The sequence below is a fragment of the Panulirus ornatus genome, chromosome 10, assembly GCF_036320965.1.
Source record: "Panulirus ornatus isolate Po-2019 chromosome 10, ASM3632096v1, whole genome shotgun sequence".
NCBI lineage: Eukaryota > Metazoa > Arthropoda > Malacostraca > Decapoda > Palinuridae > Panulirus > Panulirus ornatus.
In genome coordinates, this window is record NC_092233.1 from 51805724 (window position 1) to 51832967 (window position 27244).

At 42.0% G+C, this 27244-nt stretch overlaps 1 protein-coding gene across 1 annotated transcript in view; it reads left to right on the plus strand.

Annotated features, from left to right (window-relative positions):
- Positions 1-27244, plus strand: part of Cadps (calcium-dependent secretion activator 1) — a 1554015-nt gene that overhangs the window by 531398 nt on the left and 995373 nt on the right. The window contains exon 9 of the mRNA XM_071665310.1: positions 8507-8587. Within this exon, the coding sequence (XP_071521411.1) occupies positions 8507-8587 (81 nt within the window). The remainder of the gene's footprint in view (positions 1-8506; positions 8588-27244) is intronic.

The window sequence follows — 27244 nt, forward strand, 5'->3', positions numbered from 1 at the left end:
GCCTGAGCATGCAGGAGGGTGAAAGGAGGGCAAGGAATAGAGTGAATTGGAGCGATGTGGTATACCGGGGTTGACGTTCTGTCAGTGGATTGAATCAAGGCATGTGAAGCGTCTGGGGTAAACCATGGAAAGCTGTGTAGGTATGTATATTTGCGTGTGTGGACGTATGTATATACATGTGTATGGGGGGGGTTGGGCCATTTCTTTCGTCTGTTTCCTTGCGCTACCTCGCAAACGCGGGAGACAGCGACAAGGTATAATAAATAAATATAAATATTATTATTATTGTTATTATTATTATTATCATTATTATTATTATTATTATTATTATTATTATTTTTTCTTTCTTTCAAACTATTCGCCATTTCCCGCATTAGCAAGGTAGCGTTAAGAACAGAGGACTGGGCCTCTGAGGGAATATCCTCACCTGGCCCCCTTCTCTGTTCCTTCTTTTGGAAAGTTAAAAAAAAACAAGAGGGGAGGATGTCCAACCCCTGCTCCCTCCCCTTTTGGTCACCTTCTACAACACGCAGGGAATACCTGGGAAGTATTCTTTCTCCCCTATCCCCAGGGATTATTATTATTATTATTAATCTTCTTCTTCTTCTTCTTCTTCTTATTATTATTATTATTATTATTATCATATATTTTTTTTATATTTTGCTTTGTTGCTGTCTCCCGCGTTTGCAGGGTAGCACAAGGAAACAGACGAAAGAAATGGCCCAACCCACCCCCATACACATGTATATACACACACGTCCACACACGCAAATATACATACCTATACATATCAATGTACACATATATATACACACACAGACACATACATATATACCCATGCACACAATTCACACTGTCTGCCTTTATTCATTCCCATCGCCACCTCACCACACATGGAATACCATCCCCCTCCCCCCCTCGTGTGTGGGGTAGCGCTAGGAAAAGACAACAAAGGCCTCATTCGTTCACACTCATTCTCTAGCTGTCATGCAATAATACCCGAAACCACAGCTCCATTTCCACATCCAGGCCCCACACAGCTTTCCATGGTTTACCCCAGACGCTTCACATTCCCTGATTCAATCCACTGACAGCACGTCAACCCCGGTATACCACATCGATCCAGTTCACTCTATTCCTTGCCCGCCTTTCACCCTCCTGCATGTTCAGGCCCCGATCACTCAAAATCTTTTTCTCTCCATCTTTCCACCTCCAATTTGGTCTCCCACTTCTCCTCGTTCCCTCCACCTGCGACACATATATCCTCTTGGTCAATCTTTCCTCACTCATTCTCTCCATGTGCCCAAACCATTTCAAAACACCCTCTTCTGCTCTCTCAACCACGCTCTTTTTATTTCCACACATCTCTCTTACCCTTACATTACTTACTCGATCAAACCACCTCACACCACACATTGTCCTCATACATCTCATTTCCAGCACATCCACCCTCCTGTGCACAACTCTATCCATAGCCCACGCCTCGCAACCATACAACATTGTTGGAACCACTATTCCTTCAAACATACCCATTTTTGCTTTCCGAGATAATGTTCTCGACTTCCACACATTCTTCAAGGCTCCCAGGATTTTCGCCCCCTCCCCCACCCTATGATTCACTTCCGCTTCCATGGTTCCATCCGCTGCCAGATCCACTCCCAGATATCTAAAACACTTTACTTCCTCCAGTTTTTCTCCATTCAAACTTACCTCCCAATTGACTTGACCCTCAACCCTACTGTACCTAATAACCTTGCTCTTATTCACATTTACTCTTAACTTTCTTCTTTCACAGACTTTACCAAACTCAGTCACCAGCTTCTGCAGTTTCTCACATGAATCAGCCACCAGCGCTGTATCATCAGCGAACAACAACTGATTCACTTCCCAAGCTCTCTCATCCACAACAGACTTCATTCTTGCCCCTCTTTCCAAAACTCTTGCATTCACCTCCCTAACAACCCTATCCATAAACAAATTAAACAACCATGGAGACATCACACACCCCTGCCGCAAACCTACATTCACTGAGAACCAATCACTTTCCTCTCTTTCTACACGTACACATGCCTTACATCCTCGATAAAAACTTTTCACTGCTTCTAACAACTTGCCACCCACACCATATATTCTTAAAACCTTCCACAGAGCATCTTTATCAACTGTATCATATGCCTTCTCCAGATCCATAAATGCTACATACAAATCCATTTGCTTTTCTAAGTATTTCTCACATACATTCTTCAAAGCAAACACCTGATCCACACATCCTCTACCATTTCTGAAACCATAATAATAATAATTATTATTATTGATATATTTTTTTTTTTCTATATATCCCCGGGACCCCATACATAGGGCCCCTGAAGCTACATAGTTGCACACCATACAGGAGCATGGAAAATCTGGTGGAATTCTGGAGTGGGAAGATCCTGAATAACTTATTTTTTGGGGGGGAATTCTGGAGTGGGAAGATCCTGAAGTTGACTGTACCCTTTTCCATTCACTGATAGTGTTTCATCCTTGCCAAAGGGTACTCCTTACTTGCAAGCAGAGTCTGGTAACACTGGGTTTGTTATATGGTGTAAAAAGATAAGATAAAAGTGTTTCCTCATCCTTGTGCTTAAGTACAATACTGATATTAACCGTCAGTTCTTGTACTGTGGTGTATGATAAGAGTTTTTTACAGTGGCAAGCTTCAAGTCATTGATATTAAACAGGAATTTGTAGTTTTTCACAAGAACTTCAGTAGTCCCCCTCTCAGTTTCTTGCATGGGATTGCGATCAAATTTTCAAGTTTCAAGTATTAGGTACGTGGGATTAAACATAGTTGTGGTTGGCACTACGGAAGCTAAAGTGAACCATAGAGTGGATGAGGGAGCAAAAGTCCTTGGTACATTGAAGACTTTGAAGTCTTTGAAGTCAGTGAGGGCAAAGATGGATATGTTTGATGGAAAATTAGTCCCAGTGATGCTGTATAGGTGTGAGAGGTGGGCTCTCAATGGAAAAGAACTGAAGAGGGTGGATATTTGGTGTGAGGAGGGTTAATTGTGTAAGGAATGACAGTATATGTAAGAGGCATGGTAGTAAGCAGAGTATGACTGAGAGAGCTAAACAGGGTGTGCTGTGATAGTTTGGACATATGTATAGGATGAGCAAAGAAAGACTGACAAAGAGAATGCATGTTTCAGAAGTGCATCATTGCACCTCATAAAGCACTGAAACAAACCATGACTAGTTACAAAAGTATCAGCTTCAGAGCCTTTGCTGTCCTTTTGTTCATATCATTATATAAACTCTTGACTTTGAGCCAAATAATCAGTGTATTTACAGACATATTAAGTTGATTCTGATCTTTAATGCAGACACTCACCATGTTCTTACCTTCACCTCTGGTGTGGATGATCTTTGTTCCACGTAAAGGTATTGGAGGCATATCACTTCACTTTACCTGTATGCTCACGAATTGTTCTCACTGATATAGTAGGCAAGTAGGGCTCTGGCAATATCAACACCACAAAGTGTGGCATCAAATGACCTCAAAATGTCCTGCTTTACCACCAAACTGCTGCTCTTCATGGTACTATTCTTCTCAGAAGCACAGGTTTCACTTGAGCACTTTTTATGTGAGTTTTATGACCAACATAGCTCTTATCTGTCAGCCTGGCTGCCTTGGTGGATGCTGTCCCTCTAGTGAGCAATTGCTTGTCATAGTGATCACTTGCTGTTGCCATGTACTTTGTTGTATATTTTTATAAACTTTATACTTTTTTTAGGGGTACTTTTTTTCATACTTGATCGCCATTTCCCTTGTTAGCAAGGAACTGATAGGAACAGAGCAAGAAAGGCTGCATCTGCTCATATGCATTCTCTAGCTGTCATGTGTAATGCACTGAAACCACAGCTACCTGTCCACAACCAGGCCTCAGAGACCTTTCCATAGTTTACCCCGGTTACTTCACATTCCCTGGATGGGTCCATTGACAGCATGTCAACCCCATTATACTACATCATTCCAGTTCATTCTATCCATGCACATCTTTATCCTTCAGCATGTTCAGACCTCATTCACCCAAAATCTTTTTCACTCCATCCTTCCATATCCAGTTTCGTCTCCCACTTCTTGTTCCCTCCACATCTGACACATCCTCTTTGTCAACCCTTCCTCACTCATTCTTTCCATATGTTCAAACCATTTCAACAAACCCTCTTCAGCTCTCTCAACCACTCTCTTTTCATTACCACTTCTCTCTCTTACCCTCTCATTATAGGCACAGTCAAACCATCTAACACAACATGTTGTCCTCAGACATTTCATTTTCAACCCATTCACCCTCCTTCTCACAACCTTTGCCTTCTCACAACCTTTGCATCCATATGATATTGATAAGACTACTACCAATGAAGTAGTTGCAAGCAGGTCAGTGGCAGTTATATTGATGCAAATCACTTTACCCCATCTAAAATAGTGCGAGTGAAGTAAGTGTCCTCTAGCAAGCAGTGGCAACAATGTCAAGTGTGGTATATCACAGGAACCTGCATCAGTAGCAGTTTAACTGTTGTAGGTGAGTTATGCTGTGCTCCCCATACATGCTCTGGATTTTTTCCCTTTTGATGTCTACCACCTACTGTGGTTGGAAAGACTCACACACACTGTACAACTGACAAAACAGCTTCTGTTGTTGCACTGTAAAGGGGAAATAGTCACGTAAGGAAATTTTTAATGTTACCAGGGTGAGCTTGAGATTAGGACTAGGATGGAAGAAAAAATTTAATGATGTGAGCACTGCTACACCAACCCATGTGAAATGCCCTGGGAAGGCTAGAAAAACCTCTCCACATTCTTTGAACATTCTTAATCTTCAACTGGACGCAGATCCATGCTTGATTGTAAAAGAACTGAAAAACCATAAGATGATGTGTCTGTAAGGACAGTGCAGCACCACTGACAAGAAGACCTGAAGTACTGGAAGTGCAGACTGTGTCCCGAACCACTCATAATCTGTTAACACACTAGAAGAAAAGAGTATTTTTACAAGAAATATAAAGTTGGGTTAAGGCTAAATTCAGAATTGTCATGTGGAGTGATAAGTCTACTTTTTGTGACAGGTGGCTGTGGCAGGCATGTGTACAGTTAACCAGGCTGTGACCCATTTGACCCAGTTACATTGCAAGCATTGTGAGGTTCCCTACTTCACTTATGGTATGGGATTGCTTCAGTTGTTATGGTGTTGGGGTCCATGTAGTGTTGCCAGTGAATGTAACTATGAACATAGTTACCTCGAGATGCTATGTGATCCTTCCAGATTCGCTCAAAAAGTGTAAGGCCAAAGCGTTTATGCAGGATGAGGTTCCATGCCACACTACCAAACTATTCACTAGAGTTTTTCAGTGACTGGCCGAAGAATTCACTGGATTTGAATTAAATCGAAAACTTGTAGACATTTATGAAAATGAAATTGCATAACAATGATACTACTTGCTACCTAAGCTGAAGGTGGCCATTTGTGAAATTTAGGCAAAGATAGACCCTGAATGGCTTCAGAACCTTGCTGATGTAGTTCCTGGTTGTTTCAAGGAGTGTATGAAGAGGGAGGGGAACCAAATAAAGAATTAGTTGGTGGTGGGTACACAGTTACATAGTTTTCTCAAGCAACTATGTAATCATCATCCAGATTCACCCTAAAAGTGTAAGGCCAAGGTGTTTGTGCCGGATGAGGTTCCCTGCCACATTTCCAAATTATTCACTGATTGCAATGGAGTTTTTCAGTGACTGGCCCAGGAATTACCTGGATTTGATTCAAATAGAAAATGTGTGGGTGCTTGTGAAAATGAAAGTTCATTACATTGATACTATGCTGCCTAAGCTGGAGGTGGCCATTAATGAAATTTAGGCAAAGATGGACCCTGAATTGCTTCAGAGCCTTGCTGATAAAGTTCCTGGTCATTTCAGGGACTCTATAAAGAGGAAGGGGAACCATATAAAGTACTAGTTGGTGGTGAGTGCACTGTTTTCATGATTAATTTCATGTTTATCCTTGATGGTTGTGGTGCAGCCTCCTTGTCCCTACTTCATTGATGGGCACTGTATACCTTAAAACATATCCACTTTTACATACTGGATGATATTCTGTCTTTGTACACATTCCTTAGCACTTTCAGAATCTTTTTCCCCATACCAACCCTATGACTCACTTCCATGGTTCCATTCTCTGCCGTGTCCACTCCAGGTGTCAAAAATGCTTCAATTCCTTCAAGTTTTCTCCATTCAAATTCACACCCCAGCTAACCTGTACCAAAACCCTGCTAGAACTGATACTTTGCTTTTATTCACATTTACTTTCAGCTTCTCCTTTCACACACTTTTCCAAATTCAGTCACCAACATTTGCAGTTTCTCATTTGAATCTGCCACTATGCTGTATCATCAGCAAACTACAAATGACACTTCCCTGGCCTTCTCATCCCCACAGACTACATACTTGCCCCTCTCTCCTAGACTAGCATTTATCTCCCTCACCACACCATCCATGCACAAATTGAACAATTGAACAACTCTGGTAACATTACACAACCTTGCTGCAGATCATCCTTCACATGGAACCATTCACTCTCCTCTCTCCCTACTCATACGCATGCCTCACACCTTTGATAAAAACTTATCACTGCTTCTAGGATCTTACCTCACACACTGTATATTCTTAAGATATTCTGTAAGCTATCTCTGTCAACCCTGTCATATGCTTTCTTCAGATCCATAAATGCCACATACAAATCCATCTGTTTCACTAATAATTTCTTACACTCAGTCTATAAAGCAAACACCTGATCCGCTCATCATCTGCCATTTCTGAAACTACACTCTTCCTCCCCATTCTGATGCTTTGTACATTCCTTCACCCTCTCAATCACTACCCTACAATACAACTTACTAGGTACACTCAACAAACATATACCTCTGTATTTTGAACACTCACCTCTATCCCCCTTGCCTTTATACAGTGGCACTATACATGCATTCTGCCAGTCCTTAGACACCTCACCATGATTCATACATACATTGAAAATCTTTGTCAACCAATGAACAAGACACGTTCTTAAACTCTTCACCTAAACCCTCACTATGACTCACTTTGCATACCGTCCCATCCCAGACATCCTACATCTGCCAACCTGTTATCTAGCACATTCAATAATCCTTCAGAATACTCCATCTCCTCTTTTCATCACTACCTGTAACCACTTCCCCTTTTGCCCTCTTCACCAATGTTCCTATTTGTTCTCTGAGTTTTTCAATATTATTAACATCCTTCCAGGACATCTTATTTTCCCTAAAATTTACTGATACTCTCTCACCCTAACTCTCATTTGCCCACTTTTCAACCCTGCTGTTTTTTCTTGTACATCCCTTAATCATCTGCACTCCTGCCCTGTAAGTACCACCAAAATGCCTTTCTATTCTCTTTCACTAGCAATTCTACTTCATCCCACCAATCACTACACTTATTAATCTGCCCACCTCCCACCTTTCACTTACCACATGCATTTCTTACACATGCCAGCACAGCTTCCCTTTATATCTCCCATTCCTTATCCATCCCTTTGCTTCATTTCCTTACACCTTTTGCCATTCTACACTTAATTTCTCCAGGTATTTCTTCACACAAGTCTCTTTCCCAAACACACTTATTTTCACCACTCTCATTTTCCATTCATTGTTTCCTTTTATCAAAAAACTTCTGCAAAACTTCACCCTCACCTCCACAAGATAGATGGTGATCAGATATTCCACTAGTTACCCCCTTAACACATTTACATCTAAAAGTCTTTCTTTTACATACCTATCAATTAATATGTAATCCAGTAATGCCTACTGACCATCTTTCTTACTCACATACATATACTTGTATATGTCCCCTTTTTAAACCAGGTATTTCCAATCACCAGTTCTTTTTCTACACACAGCTCCTCAAGCTGCTAAACATTTTTATTTCTAATACTACATACTCCAAATATTTTTATATATGTATATAAAGAAAAGACACAGTATCCTGTATGTCCCTCAGTGGCTGCTAACGCTTGTTAGCTAATGATCACTCTGGTGAGCAAGTGATTACCAGGGTGACAACCCAATATTGCTGAGTAGTCTTTGAAACTTGTAAATTTTTTCCATGTCTACATTAAAGGTTTTCCATGAATACCAGATAAGCAAATCACTAGACTGAGAATGAAGCACTGGACTGTAGGGACTATGTGAACTGATTTCTTGCTTGATGTTCATAGCTCAAGGTTCTCATTAATTCTCTTTGGGTCACCAAAGTTTCACATTTCTCCCCATTTTGAGCTCTTCCCTTCTGCATATTACCATTTAGAATACTAGATGGCATAAGCCTCATGAACCCAGTTATGAAGGCCAACATTACTATAATCTTAAGTAGTTTCTTCTTTGATGCTATATCAACATGATTTTTCAATAAAGTGGACTAATTATGTTACTCTTTTAATAGCTGGACAGCCAAGATGAACAAGCAGCTGCTATCCGCAGAGAACTGGATGGTCGTATGCAGAAAGTTGCAGATTTAGAACGGGTGAGTCTCTGGTCTTTTTTTTTTATTTATGTACAATTATCCTGGGGCTTATTTCTATGAAAGAGTCTTGTTGTTACCCAGGACCTCTTTCTAAAGCCCAAGGGTGTGATGCTTTCAGCAACAGGAAGAAATTCTTTGATGAGACTATATTTCCAGTTTTACAGCCTTGCCAAAGGTAGCTTTTCACTCATAATGTAACTTCTAGGTAAACCCTAGTAACACCCCTGAAGTCATGTGGTATTTATGATTATTTTATATATGTTACTGAAGCTCTGATTGACGGAGATTATAGAGCATATGCTGAACTTTGATAGTACAATTTTAAGATTATCAATAGATGTATATGATGATATGTTATGGTTTTACAAGTTTAGATGATCTAATAATGATTAGGGCAGTGAGGTATGATATTTTACAATTTTGATATCATTACTGGATTTGCTAGAAATTACTTCAGTTCAAATAGGTTTGTAACTTTTTTTTATAGCAATCTGGAGTTTTTGAAAACATTCTCTTTACTATCTTTGCATGTGTCAAAGGAAAGAGGCCCTAGATGATAGATAGCACTGAATGAAAAGACGTTTTGTCCTCTTAAAATATATGACTTTCCATAGCTTGATAAAAAAAGAATCATCCAGGTTTTTCCATGGTTCCATCTGCTGCCAAATCCACTCCCAGATATCTAAAACACTTCACTTCCTCCAGTTTTTCTCCATTCAAACTTACCTCCCAATTGACTTGACCCTCAACCCTACTGTACCTAATAACCTTGCTCTTATTCACATTTGGTCTCAACTTTCTTCTTTCACACGCTTTACCAAGCTCAGTCACCAGCCTCTGCAGTTTCTCACATGAAGCAGCCACCAGCGCTGTATCATCAGCAAACAACAACTGACTCACTTCAGATGCTCTCTCATCCACAACAGACTGCATACTTGCCCCTCTTTCCAAAACTCTTGCAATCACCTCCCTAACAACCTCATCCATAAACAAATTAAACAACCATGGAGACATCACACACCTCTGCCACAAACCTACATTCACTGAGAGCCAATCACTTTCCTCTCTTCCTACCCATACACATCCCTTACATCCTCGATAAAAACTTTTCACTGCTTCTAACAACTTGCCTCCCACACCATATATTCTTAATACCTTCCACAGAGCATCCCTATCAACTCTATCATATGCCTTCTCCAGATCCATAAATGCTACATACAACTCCATTTGCTTTTCTAAGTATTTCTCACATACATTCTTCAAAGCAAACACCTGATCCACACATCCTCTACCACTTCTGAAACCATACTGCTCTTCCCCAGTCTTATGCTCTGTACATGCCTTCACCCTCTCAATCAATACCCTCCCATATAATTTACCAGGAATACTCAACAAACTTATACCTCTATAAAATGAGCACTCACTCTTATCCCCTTTGCCTTTGTACAATGGCACTATGCAAGCATTCTGCCAATTCTCAGGCACCTCACCATGAATCATACATATATTAAATAACCTTACCAACCAGTCAACAATACAGTCACCCCCTTTTTTTAATAGAGTCCACTGCAATACCATCCAAGCCTGCTGCTTTTTCCGGCTTTCATCTTCTGCAATGCTTTTACTACCTCTTCTCTGTTTACCAAATCATTTTCCCTAACCCTCTCATTTTGCACCCCACCTTGACCAAAACACCCTATATCTGCCACTATATCATGAAACACATTCAACAATCTTTCAAAATATTCACTCCATCTCCTTCTCACATCACCACTACTTGTTATCACCTCCTCATTAGCCCCCTTCACTGAAGTTCTCATTTGTTCCCTTGTCTTATGCACATTATTTACCTCCTTCCAAAACATCTTTTTATTCTCCCTGAAATTTAAAGATACTCTTTCACCCCATCTCTTATTTGCCCTCTTTTTCACCTCTTGCACCTTTCTCTTGACCTCCTGCCTCATTCTTTAATACATCTACCAGTCATTTGCATTTTTTCCCTGCAAAAATTGTCCAGATGCCTGTCTTTTCTCTTTCACTGATAATCTTACCTCTTCATCCCACCACTCACTACCCTTTCTAATCTGCCCACCTCCCACGCTTCTCATGCCACAAGCATCTTTTGCGCAAGCCATCACTGCTTCCCTAAATACATCCCATTCCTCCCCCACTCCCCTTACCTCCTTTGTTCTCACCTTTTTTCATTCTGTACTCAGTCTCTCCTGGTACTTCCTCACACAAGTCTCCTTCCCAAGCTCACTTACTCTCACCACTCTCTTCACCCCAACATTCTCTCTTCTTTTCTGAAAACCTCTACAAATCTTCATCTTCGCCTCCACAAGATAATGATCAGATATCCTTCCAGTTGCACCTCTCAGCACATTAACATCCAAAAGTCTCTCTTTTGCGCGCCTATCAATTAACACGTAATCCAATAATGCTCTCTGACCATCTCTCCTACTTACATACGTATACTTATATATATCTCTCTTTTTAAACCAGGTATTCCCAATCACCAGTCCTTTTTCAGAACATAAATCTACAAGCTTTTCACCATTTCCATTTACAACATTGAACACCCCATGTATACCAATTACTCCCTCAGCTGCCACATTACTCACCTTTGCATTCAAATCACCCATCACTATAACCCGGTCTCGTGCATCAAAACCACTAACACACTCATTCAGCTGCTCCCATAACACTTGCCTCTCATGAACTTTATTCTCATGCCCAGGTGCATATGCACCAATAATCACCTATCTCTCTCCATCAACTTTCAGTTTTACCCATATCAATCTAGAGTTTACTTTCTTACACTCTATCATATACTCCCACCACTCCTGGTTCAGGAGTAGTGCTGGTCCTTCCCTTGCCTTTGTCCTCTTACTAACCCCTGACTTTACTCCCAAGACCACTCTTTATTCCCAACCACTCTTCCCCTTTACCCTTGAGCTTTGTTTCACTCAGAGCCAAAACATCCATGTTCCTTTCCTCAAACATACTACCTATCTCTCCTTTTTTCTCATCTTGGTTACATGCACACACATTTAGACACCCCAATCTGAGCCTTCGACGAGGAGGAGCACTCCCTGCGTGACTCATTCTTCTGTTTCCCCTTTTAGAAAGTTAAAATACAAGGACGGGGGGAGGGTTTCTAGCTCTGCGCTCCCGTCCCCTTTAGTCGACTTCTACGAGACGTGAGGAATGCTTAGGAAGTATTCTTTCTCCCCTATCCCCATATATGTATATGTATATATATTTGTGTTTTTGTATATGTATGTATGGGGTGAGAGAGTATCATTAAATATTAGGGAGAATAAAAAGATGCTTTGGAAGGAGGTAACTAAAGTGTGTAGGGGGAGGGAACAAATGGGAACTTCAGTGAAGGGGGCAAATGTGAAGGTGATAACAAGTAGTGGTGGTGTGAGAAGGAGATGGAGTGAGTATTTTGAAGGTCTGTTGAATATGCTTGATGATAGAGTGGCAGATATAGGGTGTTTTGGTCGAGGTGGTGTGCAAAGTGAGAGAGTTAAGGAAAATGATTTGGTAAACAGAGAAGAGGTAGTAAAAGCTTAGCGTAAGATGAAAGCCAGCAAAGCAGCGGCTTTGGATGGTATTGCAGTGGAATTTATTAAAATAGGGGGTGACTGTATTGTTGACTGGTTGGTAAGGTTATTTAATGTATGTATGACTCATGGTGAGGTGCCTGAGGATTGGCAGAATGCTTGCATAGTGCCATTGTACAAAGGCAAAGGGGATAAAAGTGAGTGCTCAAATTACAGAGGTATAAGTTTGTTGAGTATTCCTGGTAAATTATATGGGAGGGTATTGATTGAGAGGGTGAAGGCATGTACAGAGCATCAGATTGGGAAAGAGCAGTGTGGTTTCAGAAGTGGTAGAGGATGTGTGGATCAGGTGTTTACTTTGAAGAATTTATGTGAGAAATACTTAGAAAAGCAAATGGATTTGTATGTAGCATTTATGGATCTGGAGAAGGCATATGATAGAGTTGATAGAGATGCTCTGTGGAAAGTATTAAGAATATATGGTGTGGGGGCAAGTTGTTAGAAGCAGTGAAGCAGTGTTTTTATCGAGGATTTAAGGCATGTATATGCGTAGTAAGAGAGGAAATTGATTGGTTCTTAGTGAATGTAGGTTTGCGGCAGGGGTGTGTGATGTCTCCATGGTTGTTTAATTTGTTTATGGATGGGGTTGTTAGGGAGATGAATGCAAGAGTTTTGGAAAGAGGGGCAAGTATGAAGTCTGTTGGGGATGAGAGAGCTTGGGAAGTGAGTCAGTTGTTGTTTGCTGATGATACAGTGCTGATGGCTGATTCATATGAGAAACTGCAGAAGCTGGTGACTGAGTTTGGTAAAGTGTGTGAAAGAAGAAAGCTGAGGGTAAATGTGAATAAGAGCAAGGTTATTAGGTACAGTAGGGTTGAGGGTCAAGTCAATTGGGAGGTAAGTTTGAATGGAGAGAAACTGGAGGAAGTGAAGTGTTTTAGATATCTGGAAGTGGATTTGGCAGGGGATGGAACCATGGAAGTGGAAGTGAATTATAGGGTGGGGGGAGGGGGCAAAAATTCTTGGAGCATTGAAGAATGTGTGGAAGTCGAGAACATTACCTCGGAAAGCAAAAATGGGTATGTTTGAAGGAATAGTGGTTCCAACAATGTTATATGTTTGCAAGGCGTGGGCTATGGATAGAGTTGTGCGGAGGAGGGTGGATGTGCTGGAAATGAGATGTTTGAGGACAATGTGTGGTGTGAGGTGGTTTGATCGAGTAAGTAATGTAAGGGTAAGAGAGATGTGTGGTAATAAAAAGAGTGTGGTTGAGAGCAGAGGAGGGTGTTTTGAAATGGTTTGGTCACATGGAGAGAATGAGTGAGGAAAGATTGTCCAAGAGGATATATGTGTCAGAGGTGGAGGGACCTAGGAGAAGTGGGAGACCAAATTGGAGGTGGAAAGATGGAGTGAAAAAGATTTTGAGTGATTGGGGCCTGAACATGTAGGAGGGTGAATGGTATGCAAGGAATAGAGTGAATTGGAACGATGTGGTATACCAGGGTCGATGTGCTGTCAATGGATTGAACCAGGGCATGTGAAGCATCTGGGGTAAAACATGGAAAGTTCTGTGGGGCCTGGATGTGGAAAGGGAGCTGTGGTTTCGGTGCATTATTACATGACAGGTAGAGACTGAGTGTGAACAAATGTGGCCTTTGTTGTCTATTCCTAGCACTACCTCGCACACATGAGGGGGGAGGTGGTTGTTATTTCATGTGTGGTGAGGTGGCGATGGGAATGAATAAGGCAGATAGTATGTGGAAAGGGAACTGTGGTTTTGGTGCATCATTACATGACAGCTAGAGACTGAGTGTGAACGAATGGGGCCTTTGTTGTCTTCCTAGCGCTACCTCGCACACACAAGGGGGGAGGGGGTTGTTATTACATGTGTGGCGGGGTGGCGATGGGAATGAATAAAGGCAGACAGTATGAATTATGTACATGTGTATGTATGTATATGTCTGTGTGTGTATATATATGTGTACGGTGAGATGTATAGGTATGTATATTTGCATGTGTTGACGTGTATGTATATAGATGTGTATGTGGGTTGGTTGGGCCATTTTTTCGCCTGTTTCCTTGCGCTACCTCGCTAACGCGGGAGACAGCGACAAAGCAAAATAAATGAATAAGTATGAATTATGTACATGTGTATATATGTATATGTCTGTGTCTGTATATATATGTATACGTTAAGATGTATAGCTATGTATATTTGCGTGTGTGGACGTGTATGTACATGCATATGTGTGTGGGTGGGTTGGGCCATTCTTTCGTCTGTTTCCTTGCGTTACCTCGCTAACACGGGATAGAGTGACAAAGCAAAATAAAATAGATAAATAGAGTTGATAGAGATGCTCTGTGGAAGGTATTAAGAATATATGGTGTGGGGGGCAAGTTGTTAGAAGCAGTGAAAAGTTTTTATCGAGGATGTAAGGCATGTGTACGTTTAGGAAGAGAGGAAAGTGATTGGTTTTTGGATGTGGTTGTTAGGGAGGTGAATGCAAGAGTTGTGGAAAGAGGGGCAAGTATGAAGTCTGTTGTGGATGAGAGAGCTTGGGAAATGAGTCAGTTGTTGTTCGCTGATGATACAGCACTGGTGGCTGATTCATGTGAGAAACTGCAGAAGCTGGTGACTGAGTTTGGTGAAGTGTGTGAAAGAAGAAAGTTAAGAGTAAATGTGAATAAGAGCAAGGTTATTAGGTACAGTAGGGTTGAGGGTCAAGTCAATTGGGAGGTAAGTTTGAATGGAGAAAAACTGGAGGAAGTAAAGTGTTTTAGATATCTGGGAGTGGATGTGGCAGCGGATGGAACCATGGAAGCGGAAGTGAATCATACGGTGGGGGAGGGGGCGAAAATTCTGGGAGCTTTGAAGAATGTGTGGAAGTCGAGAACATTATCTTGGAAAGCAAAAATGGGTATGTTTGAAGGAATAGTGGTTCCAACAATGTTGTATGGTTGCGAGGCGTGGGCTATGGACAGAGTAGTGCGCAGGAGGGTGGATGTGCTGGAAATGAGATGTTTGAGGACAATGTGTGGTGTGAGTTGGTTTGATCGAGTAAGTAATGTAAGGGTAAGAAAGATGTGTGGAAATAAAAAGAGCATGGTTGAGATAGCAGAAGAGGGTGTTTTGAAATGGTTTGGGCACATGGAGAGAATGAGTTAGGAAAGATTGACCAAGAGGATATATGTGTCAGAGGTGGAGGGAACGAGGAGAAGTGGGAGACCAAATTGGAGGTGGAAAGATGGAGTGAAAAAAATTTTGAGTGACTGGGGCCTGAACATGCAGGAGGGTGAAAGGCGTGCAAGGAATAGAGTGAATTGGATCAATATAGTATACCGGGGTTGACGTGCTGTCAATGGATTGAATCAGGGCATGTGAAGCGTCTGGGGTAAACCATGGAAAGTTGTGTGAGGCCTGGATGTGGAAAGGGAGCTGTGGTTTCGGGCATTATTGCATGACAGCTAGAGACTGAGTGTGAACGAATGGGGCCTTTGTTGCCTTTTCCTAGCACCACCTTGCACACATGAGGGGGGAGGGGGATGGTATTCCATGTGCGGCGAGGTGGCGATGGGAATGAATAAAGGCAGACAGTGTGAATTGTGTGCTTGGGTATATATGTATGTGTCTGTGTGTGGATTGAGTGTTCGCTGATGATACAGTGCTGATGGCTGATTCATGTGAGAAACTGCAGATGTTGGTGACTGAGTTTGGTAAAGTGTGTGAAAGAAGGAAGCTGAGAGTAAATGTGAATAAGAGCAAGGGTATTAGGTACAGTAAGGTTGAGGGAAAAGTCAGTTGGGAGGTAAGTTTGAATGGAGAACAACTGGAGGAAGTGAAGTTTTTCAGATATCTGGGAGTGGATTTCGCAGCGGATGGAACCATGGAAGCGGAAGTGAATCATAGGGTTGGAGAGGAGGTGAAAGTTCTGGGAGCGTTGAAAAATATGTGGAGGGCGAGAACATTATATCAGAAAGCAAAAATGGGTATGTTTGAAGGAATAGTGGTTCCAACAGTGCTATATGGTTGTGAGGCATGGGCTTCAGATAGAGTTGTGCGGAGGAGGATGGATGTGTTGGAAATGAGATGTTTGAGGAGGTGTGAGGTAGTTTGATCGAGTAAGTAATGAAATGGTAAGAGAGATGTGTGGTAATAAAAAGAGAGTGGTTGAGAGAGCAGAAGAGGATGTTTTGAAATGGTTTGGTCACATGGAGAGAATGAGTGAGGAAAGATTGACAGTGAGGATATATGTGTCAGAGGTGGAGGGAATGAGAAGTGGGAGACCAAATTGGTGGAAAGATGTAGTGAAAAAGATTTTGAGTGATCGGGGCCTGAACATGCAGTAGGGTGAAAGGCATGCAAGAAATAGAGTGAATTGGAATGATGTGGTGTACCAGGGTTGACTTGGTGTCAATGGATTGAACCAGGGCATGTGAAGTGCCTGGGGTAAACCATGGAAAGTTTTGTTGGGCCTGGATGTAGAAAGGGAGCTGTGGTTTTGGTGCTCTGTACATGAGAGCTAGAGACTGAATGTGAATGAATATGGCCTTTGTTGTCTTTTTCTAGGGCTACTTCACGCACGTGGGGGGGAAGGGGGTTGTCGTTTCATGTGTGGAGGGGTGGCAACAGGAATGAATAAAGGCAGCAAGTATGAATGTATATATGTATATGTCTGTGTATTTATATATATATATATATATATATATATATATATATATATATATATATATATATATATATATATATATATATATGTATACATTGAAATGTATAGGTATGTATATGTGTGTGTGTGGACGTGTATGTATATACATTTGTATGTGGGTGGGTTGGGTTATTCTTTTGTCTGTTTCCTTGCGCTACATCGCTAACGAGGGAGACAGCAACAAAGTATAATAAATAATAAGTTATGTATTTTTATTTCCTTGGAGATACGGGAGAAAGAATACTTCCCTCGCATTCCTCATGTGTTGTAGAAGGCGACTAAACGGGACGGGAGCGTGGGCACTTAGAAACCCTCCCCTCCTTGTATTTTAACTTTCTACATGGGGAAACAGAAATTATATATATGTATATACATATATTTCCTTGGGGATTGTGGAGGAAGAATACTTCCCACACATTCCTCACGTGTTGTAGAAGGCGACTAAAGGGGATGGGAGCAGGGGGCTAGAAACTCTCCCCTCGTATTTTAACTTTCTAAAGGGGAAACAGAAGAAGGAGTCATGCAGGGGGTGCTCATCCTCCTCGAAGGCTCAGATTGGGGTGTGTAAATGAGTGTGGATGTAACCAAGATGAGAAAAAAGGAGAGATAGGTAGTATGTTTGAGTAAAGAAACCTGGATGTTTTGGCTCTTAAGTGAAACGAAGCTCAAGGGTAAAGGGGAAGAGTGGTTTGAGAACGTCTTGGAAGTAAAGTCAGTGTTAGTGAGAGGACAAGAGCAAGGGAAGGAGTAGTACTACTCCTGAAACTGGAGTTGTGGGAGTTTGTGATAGAGTGTAAGAAAGTAAACTCTAGATTGATATGGGTAAAACTGAAAGTGGATGGAGATAGATGGGTGATTATTGGTGCATATGCACCTGGGCATGAGAAGAAAGATCATGAGAGGCAAGTATTTTGGGAGCAACTGAATTAGTGTGTTAGTAGTTTTAATGCACAAGACCGGGTTATACTGATGGGTGATTTGAATGCAAAGGTGAGTAATGTGGCAGTTGAGGGAATAATTGGTGTACATAGGGTGTTCAGTGTTGTAAATGGAAATGGTGAAGAGCTTGTAGATTTATGTGCTGAAAAAGGACTGGTGATTGGGAATACTTAGTTTGAAAAGAGAGATGTACATAAGTATACATATGTGAGTAGGAGAGATGGCCAGAGAGCATTATTGACTTACATGTTAATTGATAGGCACGCAAAAGAGAGACTTTTGGATGTTAATGTGCTGAGAGGTGCAACTGGAAGGATGTTGCTGAATATTATCTTGTGGAGGGGAAGGTGAAGATATGTAGAGGTTTTCAGAAAAGAAGAGAGAATGTTAAGGTGAAGAGAGTGGTGAGAGTAAGTGATCTTGGGAAGGAGACTTGTGTGAGGAAGTACCAGGAGAGACTGAGTACGGAAAGGAAAATGGTGAGAACAAAGGACGTAAAGGGAGTGGGGAGGAATGGGATATATTTAGGGAAGCAGTGATGGCTTGCGCAAAAGATGCTTGTGGCATGAGAAGCGTAGGAGGTAGGCAGCTTAGAAAGGGTAGTGAGCGGTGGGAAGAAGAGGTAAGATTATTAGTGAAAGAGAAGGGAGAGGCATTTGGGTGATTTTTGCAGGGAAATAATGCAAGTGATTGAGAGATGTAGAAAAGAAAGAGGCAGGAGGTCAAGAGAAGGATGCAAGAGGTGAAAAAGAGGGAAAATAAGAATTGGGGTGAGAGAGTATCATTAAATTTTAGGGAGAATGAAAAGATGTTTTGGAAGGAGGTAAATAAAGTGCGTAAGACAAGGGAACAAATGGGAACATTAGTGAAGGGGGCTAATAGGGAGGTGATAACAAGTAGTGGTGATGTGAGAAGGAGATGGAGTAAGTATTTTGAAGGTTTGTTGAATGTGTTTGATAATAGAGTGACAGATATAGGGTGTTTTGGTCGAGGTGGTGTGCAAAGTGAGAGGGTTAAGGAGAATGACTTGGTAAACAGAGAAGAGGTAGTAAAAGCTTTGTGGAAGATGAAAGCCGGCAAGGCAGCGGGTTTGGATGATATTGCAGTAGAATTTCTTAAAAAGGGGGTGACTTTATTGTTGACTGTTTGGTAAGGTTATTTAATGTATGTATGACTCATGGTGAGGTGCCTGAGGATTGGCAAAATGCTTGCATAGCGCCATTGCACAAAGGCAAAGGGGATAAAAGTGAGTGCTCAAATTACAGAGGTATAAGTTTGTTGAGTATTCCTTGGAAATGATATGGGAGGGTATTGATTGAGAGGGTGAAGACATGTACAGAGCATCAGATTGGGGAAGAGCAGTGTGGTTTCAGAAGCGGTAGAGGATGTGTGGATCAGGTGTTTGCTTTGAAGAATGTATGCGAGAAATACTTTGAAAAACAAATGGATTTGTATGTAACATTTACGGATCTGGAGAAGGCATATGATAGAGTTGATAGAGATGCTTTGTGGAAGGTATTAAGAATATATGGTGTGGGAGGCAAGTTGTTAGAAGCAGTGAAAAGTTTTTATCGAGGATGTAAGGCATGTGTACGTGTAGGAAGAGAGGAAAGTGATTGGTTCTCAGTGAATGTAGGTTTGCGGCAGGGGTGTGTGATGTCTCCATGGTTGTTTAATTTGTTTATGGATGGGGTTGTTAGGGAGGTGAATACAAGAGTTTTGGAAAGAGGGGCAAGTATGAAGTCTGTTGTGGATGAGAGAGCTTGGGAAGAGAGTCAGTTGTTGTTCGCTGATGATACAGCGCTGGTGGCTGATTCATGTGAGAAACTGCAGAAGCTGGTGACTGAGTTTGGTAAAGTGTGTGAAAGAAGAAAGTTAAGAGTAAATGTGAATAAGAGCAAGGTTATTAGGTACAGTAGGGTTGAGGGTCAAGTCAATTGGGAGGTAAGTTTGAATGGAGAAAAACAAGAGGAAGTAAAGTGTTTTAGATATCTGGGAGTGGATCTGGCAGTGGATGGAACCATGGAAGCGGAAGTGGATCATAGGGTGGGGGAGGGGGCGAAAATCCTGGGAGCCTTGAAGAATGTGTGGAAGTCGAGAACATTATCTCGGAAAGCAAAAATGGGTATGTTTGAAGGAATAGTGGTTCCAACAATGTTGTATGGTTGCGAGGCATGGGCTATGGATAGAGTTGTGCGCAGGAGGGTGGATGTGCTGGAAATGAGATGTTTGAGGACAATGTGTGGTGTGAGGTGGTTTGATCGAGTAAGTAACATAAGGGTAAGAGAGATGTGTGGAAATAAAAAGAGCGTGGTTGAGAGAGCAGAAGAGGGTGTTTTGAAATGGTTTGGGCACATGGAGAGAATGAGTGAGGAAAGATTGACCAAGAGGATATATGTGTCAGAGGTGGAGGGAACGAGGAGAAGTGGGAGACCAAATTGGAAGTGGAAAGATGGAGTGAAAAAGATTTTGAGTGATTGGGGCCTGAATATGCAGGAGGATGAAAGGCGTGCAAGGAATAGAGTGAATTGGATCGATGTGGTATACCGGGGTTGACGTGCTGTCAGTGGATTGAATCAGGGCATGTGAAGCGTCTGGGGTAAACCATGGAAAGTTGTGTGGGGCCTGGATGTGGAAAGGGAGCTGTGGTTTTGGGCATTATTGCATGACAGCTAGAGACTGAGTGTGAACGAATGGGGCCTTTGTTGTCTTTTCCTAGTGCTACCTCGCACACATGAGGGGGGAGGGGGATGGTATTCCATGTGAGGCGAGGTGGCGATGGGAATGAATAAAGGCAGACGGTGTGAATTGTGTGCATGGGTATATATGTGTGTGTCTGTGTGTGTATATATATGTGTACATTGAGATGTATAGGTATGTATATTTGCGTGTGCGGACGTGTATGTATATACATTGTGTATGGGGGTGGGTTGGGCCATTTCTTTCGTCTGTTTCCTTGCGCTACCTCGCAAACGCGAGAGACAGTGACACAGCAAAATAAATATAAATGAATAATTTTTTTTTTTCTTTGCTTTGTCACTGTCTCCCACGTTTGCAAGGTAGCGCAAGGAAACAGACGAAAGGAATGGCCCAACCCACCCCCATACACATGTATATACATACATGTCCACACACGCAAATATACATACCTACACAGCTTTCCATGGTTTACCCCAGACGCTTCACATGCCCTGATTCAATCCACTGACAGCACGTCAACCCCGGAATACCACATCGATCCAATTCACTCTATTCCTTGCCCTCCTTTCACCCTCCTGCATGTTCAGGCCCTGATCACACAAAATCTTTTTCACTCCATCTTTCCACCTCCAGTTTGGTCTCCCACTTCTCCTCGTTCCCTACACCTCTGGCACATATATCCTCTTGGTCAATCTTTCCTCACTCATTCTCTCCATGTGCCCAAACCATTTCAAAACACCCTCTTCTGCTCTCTCAACCACACTCTTTTTATTTCCACACATCTCTCTTACCCGTACGTTACTTACTCGATCAAACCACTCACACCACACATTGTCCTCAAACATCTCATTTCCAGCACATCCACCCTCCTGCGCACATCTCTATCCATAGCCCACGCCTCGCAACCATACAACATTGTTGGAGCCACTATTCCTTCAAACATACCCATTTTTGCTTTCCGAGATAATGTTCTCGACTTCCACACATTCTTCAAGGCTCCCAGGATTTTCGCCCCCTCCCCCACCGTATGATCCACTTCCGCTTCCATGGTTCCATCCGCTGCCAGATCCACTCCCAGATATCTAAAACACTTTACTTCCTCTTGTTTTTCTCCATTCAAACTTACCTCCCAATTGACTTGACCCTCAACCCTACTGTACCTAATAACCTTGCTCTTATTCACATTTACTCTTAACTTTCTTCTTTCACACACTTTACCAAACTCAGTCACCAGCTTGTGCAGTTTCTCACATGAATCAGCCACCAGCGCTGTATCATCAGCAAACAACAACTGACTCACTTTCCAAGCTCTCTCATCCACAACAGACTTCATACTTGCCCCTCTTTCCAAAACTCTTGCATTCACCTCCCTAACAACCCCATCCATAAACAAATTAAACAACCATGGAGACATCACACACCCTTGCCGCAAACCTACATTCACTGAGAACCAATCACTTTTCTCTCTTCCTACACGTACACATGCCTTACATCCTCGATAAAAACTTTTCACTGCTTCTAACAACTTGCCTCCCACACTATATATTCTTAATACCTTCCACAGAGCATCTCTATCAACTCTATCATATGCCTTCTCCAGATCCATAAATGCTACATACAAATCCATTTGCTTTTCTAAGTATTTCTCACATACATTCTTCAAAGCAAACACCTGATCCACACATCCTCTACCACTTCTGAAACCACACTGCTCTTCCCCAATCTGATGCTCTGTACATGCCTTCACCCTCTCAATCAATACCCTCCCATATAATTTACCAGGAATACTCAACAAACTTATACCTCTGAAATTTGAGCACTCACTCTTATCCCCTTTGCCTTTGTACAATGGCACTATGCACGCATTCTGCCAATCCTCAGGCACCTCACCATGAGTCATACATACATTAAATAACCTTACCAACCAGTCAATAATACAGTCACCCCCTTTTTTAATAAATTCCACTGCAATACCATCCAAACCTGCTGCCGTGCCGGCTTACATCTTCCACAAAGCTTTTACTACCTCTTCTCTGTTTACCAAATCATTTTCCCTAACCCTCTCACTTTGCACACCACCTTGACCAAAACACCCTATATCTGCCACTCTATCATCAAACACATTCAACAAACCTTCAAAATACTCACTCCATCTCTTTCTCACATCACCACTACTTGTTATCACCTCCCCATTTGCGCCCTTCACTGAAGTTCCCATTTGCTCCCTTATCTTACGCACTTTATTTACCTCCTTCCAGAACATCTTTTTATTCTACCTAAAATTTAATGATACTCTCTCACCCCAACTCTCATTTGCCCTCTTTTTCACCTCTTGCACCTTTCTCTTGACCTCCTGTCTCTTTCTTTTATACATCTCCCACTCAATTGCATTTTTTCCCTGCAAAAATCGTCCAAATGCCTCTCTCTTCTCTTAATAGATTTATTTATTTATTTATTTATTTTGCTTTGTCGCTGTCTCCTGCGTTAGCGAGGTAGCGCAAGGAAACAGACGAAAGAATGGCCCAACCCACCCCCATACACATGTATATACATACACATCCACACACACAAATATACATACCTATACATCTCGAATGTACACATATATATACACACACAGACATATACATATATACACATGTACATAATTCATACAGTCTGCCTTTATTTATATATGTATATATATATATAAACAACCCTTGAGTACGACGATACATATATATATACGACCCCTATGCATAATGACCTGAGCCTATTTTTCTTATTACTATATACGACCCTTGTACATAATGACCTATGACCTGAGCCATTGTTAGAAAATTGAAAAGCTCTTAACACATGTTTGGGTCATGAACTTCATTAAATATCCCATTAGATTATTAATGGACTTTTTCTTCTTTTAATCATAGCTCTCCATGAAGGCATCCAAATTCCTCTCTCACTTCATTACACCCATCATTGAATTACACACACAACCCTCCCTTCCTCCCTCCACACACGACCCTCCCTCCCTCCCTCCACACACACGACCCTCCCTCCCTCCCTATTATTACTTACTCGATCAAACCACCTCACACCACATATTGTCTTCAAACATCTCATTTCCAGCACATCCACCCTCCTGTGCACAACTCTATCCATAGCCCATGCCTCACAACCATACAACATTGTTCAAACCAATATTCCTTCAAACATACCCATTGTCGCTTTCCGAGATAATGTTTTAGACTTCCACACATTCTTCAAGGCTCCCAGAATTCTCGCCCCCTCCCCCACCCTATGATTCACTTCTGCTTCCATGGTTCCATCTGCTGCCAAATCCACTCTCAGGTATCTAAAACACTTCACTTCCTCTTGTTTTTCTCCATTCAAACTTACCTCCCAATTGACTTGACCCTCAACCCTACTGTACCTAATATCCTTGCTCCTATTCACATTTACTCTTAACTTTCTTCTTTCACACACTTTACCAAACTCAGTCACCAGCTTCTGCAGTTTCTCACATGAATCAGCCACCAGCGCTGTATCATCAGCTAACAACAACTAACTCACTTTCCAAGCTCTCTCGTCCACAACAGACTTCATACTTGCCCCTCTTTCCAAAACTCTTGCATTCACCTCCCTAACAACCCCATCCATAAACAAATTAAACAGCCATGGAGACATCACACACCCCTGCCGCAAACCTACATTCACTGAGAACCAATCACTTTCCTCTCTTCCTACACGTACACATGCCTTACATCCTGGATAAAAACTTTTCACTGCTTCTAACAACTTGCCTCCCACACCATATATTCTTAGTACCTTCCACAGAGCATCTCTATCAACTCTATCATATGCCTTCTCCAGATAGATATATGCTACATACAAATCCATTTGCTTTTCTAAGTATTTCTCACATACATTCTTCAAAGCAAACACCTGATCCACACATCCTCTACCACTCCTGAAACCATACTGCTCTTCCCCACTCTGATGCTCTGTACATGCCTTCACCCTCTCAATCAATACCCTCCCATATAATTTACCAGGAATACTCAACAAACTTATACCTCTGTAATTTGAGCACTCACTCTTTTCCCCTTTGCCTTTGTACAATGTACAATTTGTACAATGTACAAATGCAAGCATTCCGCCAATCCTCTGGCACCTCCCCATGAATCATACATACATTAAATAACCTTACCAACCAGTCAACAATACAGTCACCCCCTTTCTTAATAAATTCCACTGCAGTACCATCCAAACCTGCTGCCTTGCCGGCTTTCATCTTCCGCAAAGCTTTTACTACCTCTTTTCTGTTTACCAAATCATCCTCCCTAACCCTCTCACTTTGCACACCACCTCGACCAAAACACCCTATATCTGCCACTCTTTCATCAAACACATTCAACAAACCGTCAAAATACTCACTCCATCTCCTTCTCACATCACCACTACTTGTTATCACCTCCCCATTTGCGCCCTTCACTGAAGTTCCCATTTTCTCCAATCTCTTACGCACTTTATTTACCTCCTTCCAGAACATCTTTTTATTCTCCCTAAAATTTAATGATACTCTCTCACCCCAACTCTCATTTGTCCTCTTTTTCACCTATTGCACCTTTCTCTTGACCTCCTGCCTCTTTCTTTTATACATCTCCCACTCATTTGCATTTTTTCCCTGCAAAAATCGTCCAAATGCCTCTCTCTTCTCTTTCACTAATAATCTTATTTCTTCATCCCACCACTCACTACCCTTTTTAATCAACCCACCTCCCACTCTTCTCATGCCACAAGCATCTATTGCGCAAGCCATCATTGCTTCCCTAAATACATCCCATTCCTCCCCCACTCCCCTTACCTCCTTTGTTCTCACCTTTTTCCATTCTGTACTCAGTCTCTCCTGATACTTTCTCACACAAGTCTCCTTCCCAAGCTCACTTACTCTCACTACTCTCTTCACCCCAACATTCTCTCTTCTTTTCTGAAAACCCATACAAATCTTCACCTTCGCCTCCACAAGATAATGATCAGACATCCCTCCAGTTGCACCTCTCAGCACGTTAACATCCAAAAGTCTCTCTTTCGCTTGCCTGTCAATTAACACACAATCCAATAATGCTCTCTGGCCATCTCTCCTACTTGCATACGTATACTTATGTATATCTCTCTTTTTAAACCAGGTATTCCCAATCACCAGTCCTTTTTCAGCACATAAATCTACAAACTCTTCACCATTTCCATTTACAACACTGAACACCCCCATGTATACCAACTATTCCCTCAACGGCCTCATTGCTCAAATTTGCATTCAAATCACCCATAACTATAACCCGGGCTTGTGCATCAAAACCACTAACACACTCATTCAGCTGCTCCCAAAACACTTGCCTCTCATGATCTTTCTTCTCATGCCAGGTGCATATGCACCAATAATCACCCATCTCTCTCCATCAGCTTTCAGTTTTACTCATATTAATCTAGAATTTACTTTCTTACATTCTATCACATACTCCCACAACTCCTGTTTCAGGAGTAGTGCAACTCCTTCCCTTGCTCTTGTCCTCTCACTAACCCCTGACTTTACTCTCAAGACATTCCCAAACCACTCTTCCCCTTTACCCTTGAGCTTCATTTCACTCAGAGCCAAAACATCCAGGTTCCTTTCCTCAAACATACTACCTATCTCTCCTTTTTTCACATCTTGGTTACATCCACTCACATTTAGACACCCCAATCTGAGCCTTCAAGGAGGATGAGCACTCCCCGCATGACTCCATCTTCTGTTTCCTATTGTAGAAAGTTAAAATACAAGGAGGGGAGGATTTCTGGCCCCCCGCTCCTGTCCCATCTAGTCGCCTTCTATGACACGTGAGGAATGCAAGAGTTTTGGAAAGAGGGGCAAGTATGCAGTCTGTTGTGGTTGAGAGAGCTTGGGAAGTGAGTCAGTTGTTGTTCACTGATGATACAGCGCTGGTGGCTGATTCATGTGAGAAACTGCAGAAGCTGGTGACTGAGTTTGGTAAAGTGTGTGAAAGAAGAAAGTTGATAGTAAATGTGAATGAGAGCAAGGATATTAGGTACAGTAGGGTTGAGAGTCAAGTCAATTGGGAGGTTGTTTGAATGGAGAAAAACTGGAGGAAGTAAAGTGTTTTAGATATCTGGGAGTGGATCTGGCAGCGGATGGAACCATGGAAGAGGAAGTGAATCATAGGGTGGGGGAGGGGCGAAAATCCTGGGAGCCTTGAAGAATGTTTGGAAGTCGAGAACATTATCTCGGAAAGCAAAAATGGGTATGTTTGAAGGAATAGTGGTTCCCAAAATGTTGTATGGTTGCGAGGCGTGGGCTATGGATAGAGTTGTGGGCAGGAGGGTGGATGTGCTGGAAATGAGATGTTTGAGGACAGTATGTGGTGTGAGGTGGTTTGATCGAGTAAGTAATGTAAGGGTAAGAGATGTGTGGAAATAAAAAGAGCGTGGTTGAGAGAGCAAAAGAGGGTGTTTTGAAATGGTTTGGGCACATAGAGAGAATGAGTGAGGAAAGATTGACCAAGAGGATATACATGTCCAGAGATGGAGGGAACGAGGAGAAGTGGGAGACCAAATTGGAGGTGGAAAGATGGAGTGAAAAAGATTTTGAGTGATCGGAACCTGAACATGCAGGAGGGTGAAACGCGGCTAAGGAATAGAGTGAATTGGATTGATGTGGTATACCGGGGTCGACATGCTGTCAGTGGATTGAATCAGGGCATGTGAAG